At 63.8% G+C, this 11,946-nt stretch overlaps 2 protein-coding genes across 2 annotated transcripts in view; one reads left to right on the forward strand and one right to left on the reverse strand.

The window, feature by feature from the left end:
* Window positions 1–2,107: 2,107 nt before the first annotated feature.
* On the reverse strand, window positions 2,108–8,546 carry PRSS27 (protease, serine 27). The gene is made up of 6 exons (XM_012647510.1): window positions 8,495–8,546; window positions 5,456–5,482; window positions 4,709–4,871; window positions 3,589–3,860; window positions 2,788–2,957; window positions 2,108–2,401 (listed from the first exon to the last, which is right to left on the reverse strand). The coding sequence occupies exons 1-6, from the start codon at window positions 8,544–8,546 to the stop codon at window positions 2,108–2,110; spliced, it is 978 nt and encodes a 325-aa protein (XP_012502964.1).
* Window positions 8,547–9,234: 688 nt separating this feature from the next.
* The window catches only part of PRSS22 (protease, serine, 22), a 22,299-nt gene continuing 19,587 nt past the window's right edge, over window positions 9,235–11,946 (forward strand). The window contains exon 1 of the mRNA XM_012647511.1: window positions 9,235–9,407. Coding sequence (XP_012502965.1) covers window positions 9,235–9,407 — 173 coding nt within the window. The remainder of the gene's footprint in view (window positions 9,408–11,946) is intronic.

An 11,946-nucleotide genomic window follows, 5' to 3' on the forward strand; every position in this document is an offset into this window, starting at 1 on the left:
GGGCAGGAGAGGGGAGCAGGGCTCGGGGCGTGCGGGTTCCCCACGCAGTTCCCCAGACACTGGGCTTTCTGCAGAGCCCATGCCTGGAACCTTCCAGGGCACTGCAGGGGGCACGCACCCCTCCTTGGCATCTCTCCCCTCCCCTTCCCTCAATTTATTGGTGTCCAAGGGTCTCCATCTTCCGTCCTCCAGAGCTGGTGGCAGTGGCCGGCTGGCACCTGACCCTGCACATGTCCATGCCAGCCGCAACCTGTGGGGCAGGCGGGGTTCTGGCTTTGGGGCCTCCCCTCCTCGCTGCCCCTGCCCGCCCCACCTGTGAGCACCTAAGTGCTGGGTGGTGGGGGGCACATTGCCCTCAGACCACCCCCCTACGCAGATGCCCTGTGTCTGGGGCTCGGCTCGGGGCGGGCCTGCCTGTGCTGACCCCTCCCCAGGGTCTGAGGCCAGCAGGGCTGGTGGCGCGGCGGTTTTTCTTCCTCGGGCTCCCAGGCCGATCATGGTGCGTGTGCATGTGGGGGGGTGTGGTGTGTGGGCACGTGTGACACGTGTGTGTGGGTTTCTGGTTGCAGCCCCTGGAGGGCTGTCTGGCCCCGGCACCTGCCTCATCTGCGGGCTGCTGCGGCTGGCCGAGGTGGCCTTTCACTGCGACCCCGCCGGACTGAGCCCAGGAAGGTGGCTCCAGCCCTCTCCTGCCTGCCTTCTGTGCCCAGTCCCTGCCAGCCTGTCCCTTGAGTTCTTCCTGCAGCTGCAAGGGGCCCTGCTGCCGCCGCCCACCTGGCAAATGGCTCTGTTTGGCGGCAGCACGGAAGTTGCATTTGAGCTGCGCCCCCGTCCAGGGTGGGAGAGGGAACCTGTGACGAAACCTGGGACGGCCTCTTGCTAACATCCTTCTTCCAACGCTGAGCTCAGTATGAACTGGAAATCCCATGAAATAGATGTTTTCCCTTTTAAACCCAGGTCCCTGTAGAGAGTGTTCTGCAGACCTCTGTGGTCCTTCCTGGGTCTGGGCGAGGGCTGGTGAATGGGTGGGGCGGGGCTGTGTTCTGGGAGCCTGGTCCCTGCCCGGTGTCACCCAGGAGCTGGCCTTTGTCCAGGCCTCACCACAGAGATGGGCGGGGTGGTGGTGGTGGGGGAGGGCTCCCTCCAGAGACGACCTCACCTCGCCTGCCCTGGCACTCGCCCCTGGGGCACCACGCCCTGCCCCACCCCCTCTGCCTGGTGTCTGTGCACCTGCCTCCCCCACGGAAGTGGCGCTCCAGGGGGGATTCCTTATGTTTTGTTCCCAGCTTTCCCCCAGGGCCAGTGCCCAGCAGGTGCTTGCTAAGTGGGTATGGATTCCTTCCCTGCCGTGTGGGGCAGGCCGGCTGTGCCTGTGCACAGGTGCGCCTCCCGGACCTGGGCTGGGTGCGTGTGGGCGTGGGCGGGCACACGTGTGTGGGTGGTCTTCCTAGTGGGAAGTGTAAGGAAGGGGGTGGAGGAGAGGAGCGGGGGTCTGGGGGGAACCCGGGGCATGGGGAGCCCCTGGACGAGGCCAGGGCACCAGGAGCAGCAGGGGTGGGGATGCCTCCATCTGGCCCCTGCCTCCTTGCACGGGGCAGGAAAGCACAGGGCGCAGGCACACGCCCCGGCGGACAGCCGCCATCAGTCTCCCTGCTGACGCCACTCAGAGAAGCCTGGGTGATGCCCGGCAGGCACCCTGCCCCCGCCCCCGCCGCTGAGACCCCGGCTGTGCTGCCATGGTCTTTGCACCTGTGTCTGTCACTGTCTCCAGTGCCCGGCCCAGGATGGCTCTCGGCAGACGCTCAGGGTGAGGAAGCAGCAGGGGTGGCAGTAGCAGGGCAGCGGGGAATGCCGGGACAGGTGTCACAGGGACACTGTAGCCCAGGAGTCCAGTGGTGTCCTTGCCTCTGGTGCCTGCTGCGGCCCCTTCCTGCTGGGAAGCCAGCCCTCCGCGTCTTCCCCACCGCGACCCGTCTCAGCCCCAGGTCGCCCATGGCAGCGGTACTGGCGCTGGGATTTTATTGGGTGAACATAAATAAAAATAAGTGGGCACTGGAGGGGGCGGACGGGGGCTACTTACAAAGGGACAGCGCGGGCCTGAGCGGGCTCAGAGGCTGGGGAGTAGCGCCAGGAGGACCAGCAGGACGGTGGGGGCAGCCTGGCAGGGCGCAAGGTTCCGGCCCAGGGGCTGCTGGCCCCGGGGGCCTCTCTGCTGGCCGCCCGGCCTGGCCCGCTGGAACTGCAGCTCGGGGATGATCCGGTGGATCCAGTTGTGGTGGGAAGTGACCCGGATGTAGACGCCAGGGCGGTTCTCACGGGCGCAGCCCTCGCCCCAGCTGATCACTCCAGCCTGCAGCCACGACTGGCCCACAAGGCACACCAGGGGGCCGCCAGAGTCGCCCTACGGGTCAGCAGAGGCGCTGTCAGAGTCCACCCGAGCCCAGCGCGGCTCAGAGGCAGCGTGGCAGGTACACACACGTGCGCTCAACTCTGCCCTGCGTCTGCCTCTCTGCCCCCAGCCTCCCTGGCCTTCCTTTTCTTGACTAAGGTCCCCATTTCTCTAGTGTCCCCAGATCACCTGCCCTAGTCACCTAGGGGATGTGTTGAAAATGCAGTTTCCTAGGCCCACCGCAGACCCACTGACTCACACTCTCCTGGGTTCCAGGAATCTGCTTTTTCAACACAAGGTTCCCAGCTGACTGGATGCTCAGCCCACGCAGCGGGAGCACCGCCCACCCGGACCGGGCCGAGGCCAGGGCTGAGTTCCTTGGCCACGTCGGCCCCTACCTTGCAGGCATCCTTCTTGCCCTCGGCGAAGCCGGCACAGATCATGTCGTCCTTAATGGTTTTGAGCTGGAAGCCAGACTCGGCGTCTTTGCTGTAGAGCAGGTTGCACGTGGGTGTGTCAATGATGGGCACGGCCAGCTTCTGCAGGATCCGGGGGTTGGGCAGGTTGTCTGCGGAGGAAGCAGCCTGCAGCTCAGTGGGGTCTCGGTGAGGCCCACGGCCCTGGGGTCTTGGCAGCCCCTGCTCTGTCCCTCCCCATCTTTCTCTTTTCTTTCTTTTTTTTAATCTTCCAAAACTGTCTCGCTCTGTCTCCTGGGCTACAGTGCAGTGGCGTCATCACAGCTCACAGTATCCTCAGACTCCTGGGCTCAAGCGATCCTCCTGCCTCGGCCTCCCGAGTAGCTGGGACTACAGGTGTGTGGCACCACGCCCAGCTAGTTTTTCTATTTTTTTATAGATGGGGTCTCACTACATTGTCCAGGCTGGCCTCAAACTCTTGGCCTCAAGTGATCCTCCCACCTTGGCCTCCAAAGTGCTGGGACTACAGGCATGAGCCACTGTGCGCGGCCTTTCCCTCCCCATCTTGTGCTCATGTTTAGATCTTCTCTCCTGGCTCAAGGCTTGGCGGACTGACTTCCTCCCTCTTTCTAAGTGTCAGGCGGGGCTTTCTGCCCCTTCCCTCCACTTCTCCAGGCTCGGCCTTCTGGGTCCGCTGCCCACACCCGCCTGTGCGAGTAGAGATCTTGTGTAGATGCCTTCTCCGGGCACGTGCCCTGTTCCTGGGCCAGCACCCTTGCTCACCTTGCTCACTGGGGCTGCCCCAGCCCGTGACCCAGCAGTTTGTGCCCGTCTCAAAGACGACCGAGGGGTCGGGCACGCACACGGGGAGGATGTAGTTGGTGAACGTCACTGGTGCCTCCAGCTCCACCAGGGCCACGTCGGCACTGGAGGCCATGCCCTGGTACAGGGGGTTGCTCTCCACCCGCTTCACCCGGGCATGCACGGTGTGTGGCCCTGGCTGCACCAGCTGCCGCGCCCCCAGCAGGACCTGGTACAGGGATGTTTCGGAGGTGCTGCGGGGCAGAGCAGAGAGTTGGCCCGGGCATCCCCTCCTCACGCGGAGAGGGGGGTGGGAGGGGCTGGGGGTGCTCCTTGGCCCACTGCGGGGCTGACACCCCCTCTGCACATCGTCTCCAAGGCAGTCCTCCACAGTTCAGGGTGTGGAAACTGAGGCCAGGCCACCTGGCCTTGATCCCCTTCTCCACCCCTGACCCCTGGGTGGCCTTGGGCAAGTCACCGACCAAGTTTTCTGTGACTCAGCTTTCTCATCAATAACGTAGGGACAGTAGCAGTCCCTACCCGCAAGGCTTGCTGCCAGAGGCGAAGGGCAGGGCCCCAAGCATGGGGTGTGCAAGGCCCAGCCCGGCCTGCGCCGTGGGCAGGCGACCTGCTCTCTAAGCCTGAGCTTCTGAATTTGAGATGTGGGATTAGAAGAATCTCAGAGCTACGAGAAGGTGAGATGCTTGGGGAACCCTGCAGGTCTGGACCAGTGCGCTGGGGACTGGGTGGCCTGGCCCTTGGCTCAGGGATTGATTCCACAGGTGACCTTGGAAGAAGGGACATTCTGCTCCAGTCCCAGCCAGGAAGGCAGTGTCCTGGATTTGAGATGGGGGAGGCCAGGCTGAGGGAGGAGTCTGCCAGCATTCCTGGCACAGGTCCCCAGGCGTGGCCAAGTGCCTCGCTGGCAAGAGCAGCAGCCAGGCTGGCGGGAGGAAGGGCTGGGGCAGCGACTGCGGCTGGAAGTCAGCCCTGGCGTTGGACCTAAAGGGAGCATCCGGCGGGGAAGGCAGCCAGGGCCCCTCAGGCTGCAGGCGGCGCTGTCCGCGGTACTGAAGTGGCGGGCGCGGGAGGCGGGACTCACTTGGAGAAGCAGTGCGCGGCGGTGAGCACCCACCGCTCCGTGACGAGGCTGCCCCCGCAGAAGTGGCTGCCGTTGTGCTGGATGCTGACCTGCCAGGGCCACTCACCCTCCAGGGCGTCTTGCCCGCCCACCATCCGGTTCAGCCTCTGCGGGCGCCCGCAGGCTGGGGGGACACAGCGGGGGTGGGTGCTCGCTGGGGCTTGTGCTCTGCTCCCCCCAATCCCACACTGCAGCTTCTACTTTGTGCTCTATCCTCAGCCCCCTGCCCCCTGCCCGAGAGGGGCCCACGCACGGGGTAGCTTCTGGCTCAGGCAGACCCTGCAGGCTGTTACAGCTGCCGGGAGCCTGGCTGTCCCCCCAAGTCGAAGGCGGCATAAGCCCCACCTCTGGGGGCCCGGGAGGGTTGGGATGACACATCGTCCCAGGGCCTGGCACAAAACAGGCGCCGGCTGGGGTACTGCGCCCTCTGAGAGGCAGGCGACCCAGAGGGGACAGTCACTGTTCCGGATGATCTCCAGACCCTGCCCCCACCCCCAGCCCCACACCGCAGTGCGTGTTAGACCTCCCTCCTTCCCGGGCTCCAGCCCTGCGGAGCCACAGCCTCTCCTAACTTTGTGTCAGGAAATGTTAGGAACGTTTCTTGCACATCTATTGTCCTTTCTGGGCACGTGTGTGTCCCTGGCCAGTCTTGCAGCTCTCAGTCGAGCCGGCTCCTGTCCCTCCCACCCAAGGGCCTGGGATGCTCACCTCTTGACACCTTGGCCCCCTGCGTCCCTGGAAGTGAGAAAAGGGGTGATCAGCCAACTGCCAAGGCCTGCTCCGCCCCGCCCCTCCCAGTGGTGTGTGCGGCCCCTGCCCTCTTCCCCTCCCCCGCCTCCTCAGGGCTCAGGAGGGACAGTGGCAGAGGGATCCCGGAGGAGGGGCCGGGGATCTTCCTTTCCCCGTGGCCTGGCTCTGCGGCGTCTACAGGCCCAGGCCTGTGGGTCAGAGCTGTTCTGCAAGGGCAATCTCTCTGCCACACGGGGAGCGGGTCAGGAGGTGCCAGTAAAGGCACCCTGTCGCCTGATGTCCCCTTCTCATCCTTGCAAGGGTCTCTCCCTCAACACCCCACACCCATCCTTGTCTAGAAGCTTCAGCGGAGGGTCTGGCCTCCAGCCCCGGCACTGTAGGGTCTCCCTCTCTCCTGGAACAGTCTGGAGCCGGATCATGGAAAGCCCAGGGAGCTGCCTCTGCCCGTCAGCCCCGGCGCTTCCCGTGGTCTGTTCTGGAGGGAGCAAGTCCCCTTGCCTTCTTCCCCCAGTCTCACCTCCGCCCTGAGCCTCCACCCCAGCCCCACGGGCTGCTCCCTGGTCTCAGGGGAGTAGAGAAGCTGGCCCAGTGACCACCAAGGGCCAGCCTTCCAGGACTCCCTCTCTCTGTCACGCCAGCGGGCTCTGCGGGTGGAACCCAAGACCCCTGCTGGGCCACATGTGCCCCATCCTCCAGTGGGAGGGGACAGGCAGAGAAACGAGGACTAGGGCCATTCTCGGGAAACCAGGAACGGGGATCCATTGCCCGCCACACCTCTGGACACAGGGCAAGGCTTGTGACACGGCCTCTACCAAGTGCTGGAACCTCCACCCCAGCCGGAGACCCCAGCCAGGGAGGTGGCCCACAGCCCCCGACCCAGGGTCAGCACCACGGCTGAAATGCCTGCCTCGAAAGAGACCCCTGGGCGCCCCACGCCCAGTGTGTCTGGTTCCTGGGGGCAGGTCTGGGGCGAGGGATCAGAACAGCCACGTCTCCACGCCCCAGCCCTCGGCCCCAATCTCTCTCCGGGGCCCAGAGGGCAGGGAACCTATGGATCAAGTCTTCACTCTGTCCAGAAAAGGTAACCGATGCCGTGGAGTCAAGGGGCCGTGGGGACAGGAAGCGGCTGTGGGGTGTCCGAGGACCCTGAGGATTTTGTCAGGACCCTCATTCTTGCTGCAAGGGTCCCAGCTGAGGGGCCCGAGGGGGGCGAGGACGCGGAGGGCGAGGTCTCTGGACAGGGCAGGAGGAGCAGGCGGCCGAGGAGCAGGGCAGTGGGAAGTCCGCCCTGGACGCTGCTCGCTCCTTTGTGTCCATGAGGTGCCATTTAAAGTGCAAATGCCCCCTGGGGGATCCTCGCCCCAGCCCCCAAAGCAATTGAGGTTCCCAGCACCTGACCCCTTGCTCCTTCTCAGGCCTGGTGGTGATGCCTGCAAGGTGCGCTGCGATCCGCCACCCTCTGTCCTCGCTGTGAGACTCCTCCCCCTCTGCCCCCGGGGACTGTGCAGCAGCCTAGTCCCGGTTCTCCCTGCCCCGTCCACAGCCACCCTCCTTCCGTGCAGACCTGTCCTCCCTAGCTCGACCTGCTGCTGGTGTAGCCCGAGCCTCGCCTCTGAGTGTTTGCTGTCCCCACCCCACACCCGGATACGCTTTCCTCCCAGTCTCTATAAATCCGAACCTCGATCTAGAGATCAAGGCCTAACCGAAGTGCCGCCTCTTCCGGGAAGCCCTCCTTTCATGCACTGTCCATGTTGGAAGCCTCGTGTCCTCTCCTGACCTCTCTGTCCTCCCAACAGGCCTCACAGAGCTCTGCCCACCTCACCCTGGAATTAAAGTCGGCGTCTCATCCCACTTCTGGGCCCAGGAGGTCCGTGAAGGCAGAGCCCACATCTGGGGCTTGAGCTCAGGGAATGTGTGGAGGGACAGAGGAGAGTGGTTGTGGGGGGCTGGCTAGGAAGGGGTGATGTGGGGAGCTGGGCTCTTCCGGGTGGTCATCCTGCTGAGAGCTGGACAAGACAGCTGGTGGGTCAGGCCCGTCGTCCTGGGCCCGGAGCCTCTGACGCTCCTGTAGCCTGTGGGGCTGGGTGAGGCCTAAAGTCCCAGGCAGCACTTGCCAGAGTTCTGGTGGCGGTTCTGGGTCCCCCTGGCCGGGGCTGAGGGTGGCATCTGGGAGTCCACCCTCTGGTCACCATGGACTGGGAGCCAAATACAGCCACGTTTCCCACTTTGGCAGTGACCTTGATGACTCAACCCGTGGGGAGCAGTTGCTGCCTTACAGCCCCGTGAGAGGGCTCCCCTCAATGATGCCATTATCCTTGTGCCAGAGGCCAGGAGTGGGAGGCCCCCCAGAGGTGCCACCCCGGTGCCCTCCTAGCCCAGAGAACGAGGAAGCATGGAGCCCTGGCCGAGCTGCCATCTGGGGTGACCTGGCCCAGCCCTGGGAGGTGACTTGAGGACAGGGAAGTGTGGGGGCTGCCAGGCTGGCTGGGCTGGCCGAGGAATGTGGGAGGGTTTCCCTGGCAGAGAGTGGCCCGCCCCGCAGGGAGGGGCTGGCACTGCTGACTCTGACCCAGGACAGGGAGAGGGCACTGTGGGCACCGCCTGCTTCTCTGTCAGCGGGAGGGGGCCCTCTGCAGCCTGCACCCCCCGCCCCCACGCTCTGCTGAGCCCCCAGCTATGGCAGCCCAGGGATTTGGAGCCCCCATGTCTCCATCTGGGGAGTGGGGGGACAGGCTGAGATGAGGACACCGGGGAGCAGGCCCTGAGCTGAGCGCCCTGCGAGCGCCCAGGGAAAGGCAGGGAGGAGGCCCCTGCCAGTCCTGGCCCCCAGCTCGTCTCAGGCCTGTGCCCACACTCCCGTCCTGCCCTCCCCACTTGGGGTTCCCCAGGCGGCACATCCGGGACCTTCCTGCCGAGCCTGGGGATGGCACAGTTGGGGCGGGGAGGGGGGCTCGGCCTCTCCAGGCAGGAGCCACTCGCTGCGCCTTCCGGACTCACCGAACGGCGGCAGCAGCAGCAGCAGCAGCTCCACCGCCAGGGGCCGCCTCATGTCCTCGGGCCTGGCTGGGGCGCGGGGCCTGGGTCAGCCGCGCGAGCTCCGGAGCACTGGCGCTGCCCGGCTCCATGAAGTGGGTTTTATGCCAGAGGTGAGCGCCAGCCCGGCTATGCCGCCCGACCTGTCGGCCCGGCCCGGCCAGCTCTGCTCCCCAGGAAGGAGGCACCCCAGAACCCGGCTCCTCCGTGACCTGGCCCTGAACCCCAGAAGTCCGCAGGCCGGACCCTTCACCCCAAGATGCCACAGGGTGCTGGTGCGGGGCGTGCCCGCCCCTCCGCGTGCCTGTGGCCTGGGGCTGCCCCGCACGAGCGACCACAGCCCACCCGTGGGACCCTCCCTGTGCCATTCGTTGGTTTGTTGATTCGTGCGGCACGGACGGGCACCTGCTGTGTGCCGGGCTCGCTCTCCGGTGGGAAAAGCCGGCGCCGGGCTTGGGGCGCGAAGAGCAGGGGAGCAATCGGGGGTGGGCGGCGCCCCCGCGCCCCTCCTCCCGCGACACCGGGGCCCTGGCGGCGCCGCCCAGTCCCGGCGGGCGGGGGCTTCCCAGCACCGGGCGGAAGCGGCTCGGGAGGGCGCCGAGCCAGGAAGGCCCCGCGTCCCGCCCCGAGGGCGGCAGGTTGTCGGGGCACGGGGCTGACGTCAGAGCTGCCCGGGCTGGGCGTGGGGGGCGCGGGGGCGCTGGATGGCAGACCAGCCCCTGCCTCGGTTTCCCCGCCGGCGCGGCCGGCGCGCGGACCTGGAGCGCGGGGTCCCGCGAGGCAGTGGGGGCCCCGGGGGTCGCCGGGGCGGGACCTCCCCACCGCGAGGTCTCACTTCGCTCGCAGCCCCCTCGGCGGGCCGGGGCGCCTCCCGCAGGTAAGGGCCCCACTGCCGGCGGCGCCCCCTGCCCTGCCCTGGGCGCCGGAGGGAGGCGGCGGGAGCGGCCGAGGGGGGGGACTCGGGCGCTCGCCGGGCGCAGGCGCCGTCCGCGCGGGAACACGGTGGACGGGACAGGCCGCAGCCCTGTGCCCAGACTCCCCGAGGCTGCGCGTCCCCGAGCCCCGGTGCGGGTCTGCGGCCTGTTAGGGGCCCCCAGCACCCGTGCCTGGGAAAGTTGTCTTCCCTGAAACCGACTCCTGGTGCCAAAAGGTTGGGGACCGCTGCTTTAAGGGGGAAAAAATGTCTAATTATAAGCTGTGGGAAGTGTTTCCCGAGGTCTGGGTGACGGCGTTTCTGCAGGCGCCCTACCGCCGACGCCCCGAATCTCAGAGGCCGTCCCGGAGCTTTGGGGCTACTCCCTCCTGCAGCTTTCTCTGCCCTGCACCCCGCTTTTTAAAAGCCAGTTCCTCTCGGGGTGGCTCTGCCTCAAAGCCAAGCAAACTACAAAAGCCAGGACTCGCTGCAGAAAGTGAGGACACCAGGGAAGCTGGAGCCCTGAGGACAAGGGACGGCGACTTCAGTGACGGGAGCAGCAGCGGGGCCTCACCCACCTCCCGGCCGGAGCCTGCGGCGCCCAGGGCCCGGAGCCGGAGCGGTCCCTCCTCACACCACCCGCCAAACTCATGGAGAGGGGATCGAATTCCAGAAAGGTTTTTGTGTTTTGAAAAAATCAATCTTTCCTAAAAAAAAATAGTATCGGACATTTGTCAACTCTCTGGAAAGATCAGAGTTTTCTAAGGTTGGACGTCATGGGAAACAGCACAAAAGGAAAGAGCTGTGGCCCCCAAGTTAAAAAATACCAGCAACGTCGGTTACAAAGGAAGGAGGCAAACGATGGGAAAGCCGTTTGGGGGAAACCGGGCAGAGTGCTGGCCCCCGGCACCCTCAGAGCCCAGGACACTGACGGGAAACCGCTGAGGCCCTGGGGTGACATGGGCGAAGGCCACGGCCAAGGTGGCCAAAGCGGAAACTAATTGGGTTAATTGACCTGCTGAGAAGTGTTTAAGTAAATGCAAACCGCAGCGGCTGAAGAAGGTGTCGTTCTGCGTGGGGCCGGCCCGGCCTGCGGCGGCCTCGGCAGCCAGAGCGCCAGGGAGCCCGGCCTGCGGGACCCGGGCCTTCCCGAGGCTTCAGCGTTTTAAAAGCTGTTCCCTTCGCGCCAGTGACTTCGCCGCTGGGACTCGCCCCATCCTACATGCAGCAGAGGCGTTTTGACCAAAGGTGTTAGTGGCCAGATTGTTTATATTCACAAACAAAAAACTCAAAACAAATAAACAAAAACTACTAGGGTGATGGCAAATCAGATATCTGAATAGAATTCATAAAAACGACATTTTCACGGAGATCGGGCAAATAGAGAGAATGCTCGTGATATTAATATGAGGGGAAGCACAAAAAGAGGCATGAAGATGTGTAGAAAGCGTAATAACTAGGAGAAAATTTAAACTTCAAAACAACAGCAGCAACAGCACCCAAAAGAAAAAGCTGCAGAATGTTCCGCAGGGGGCGGGTGAGGGTGGCTCTGTGGCCGCAGCACAGACGACGGAAGACAGCTTAGGCGCCTGGAACGCAACGGGTGTCGTGGCCCGATGGGGTGGCTGTTCCTGGGGCCTTCCTGAAAGGCTCCGCTTCAAATCCACTGATTTGAATCTTTTGAATTCTTTCATCTCTAATCCGCTTTTAAGCCCACCTAGTTTTTATCCCAGACATTGTGTTTTTCAGTCCTAGAATTTCCACTGGGTCTTTTTCTATGGTTTGTATTTCTCATATGAAAGCTCATATGTTTTCATTCATTACGAGCACATTTTCCTTTACATTCTTGCAGACGGTTACAACCATTCATTCTTGCAGACGGGCTGTAACGGAGCCTCGGCGTCCCCACTTCCCGGCGTCCATGCCCTCGCACAATACAACCCCCTCCTTCTGAGTGTGGGAAGAAACTGTGACTTGCTTCTCAAAGAAAATGGCCAAGCGGCATCCCGGCAGGTTACTTCTGTGCTGAAATTACCCCCTGTGCCTCTGTATTGTTAGCAGACTCACTCCAGAGACTTCCCTCCCCAGCTGGCTGCAGGAGTGAGCGGCCCTGCTGGGAGGCTCCCGTGGCAGGTTGCTGGGCGCAGCCTCCAACAGCCAGTTCCGTCCCACAACTACAAGGACATAAATTCTGCTGACAACCTGAGCAGGTGCTGAAGCAGAATCTTTCGCCTCAAGCCTCCAGTTGAGAACGTGCCCTGACTGGTACCTTGGCCACAGCCTTGTGAGACCCAAGCAAAGGACGCAGCTAAGTCACGCCCAGAGTCTCCATCCACGGAACTTGGGAGACCATAAACGTGTGTTGCTCCAAGCTGCCAAGTTTGTGGTCATTTGTTATGCAGCAATATATAACTAATTATTATTATTATTATTATTATTATTATTATTGAGACAGTCTCACTCTGTCACCTCAGCTAGAGTGCAGTGGTGTCAGCCTAGTTCG

The sequence above is a fragment of the Propithecus coquereli genome, unplaced genomic scaffold (assembly GCF_000956105.1).
Source record: "Propithecus coquereli isolate 6110/MARCELLA unplaced genomic scaffold, Pcoq_1.0 Scaffold27, whole genome shotgun sequence".
Classification (NCBI taxonomy): Eukaryota; Metazoa; Chordata; class Mammalia; order Primates; family Indriidae; genus Propithecus; species Propithecus coquereli.

What these genes read in the sequence shown, in the direction of transcription:
- PRSS27 (XM_012647510.1), bottom strand. Translation starts at nt 8,546, where the DNA reads ATGAGGCGGCCCCTGGCGGTGGAGCTGCTGCTGCTGCTGCTGCCGCCG. An exon ending in GGGGGCCAAGGTGTCAAGAG is followed by an intron (nt 4,872 to 5,455) that starts GTGAGCATCCCA and finishes GTGTCCCCCCAG; the next exon opens with CCTGCGGGCGCCCGCAGAGG. An exon ending in GCCGCGCACTGCTTCTCCAA is followed by an intron (nt 3,861 to 4,708) that starts GTGAGTCCCGCC and finishes TCTGCCCCGCAG; the next exon opens with CACCTCCGAAACATCCCTGT.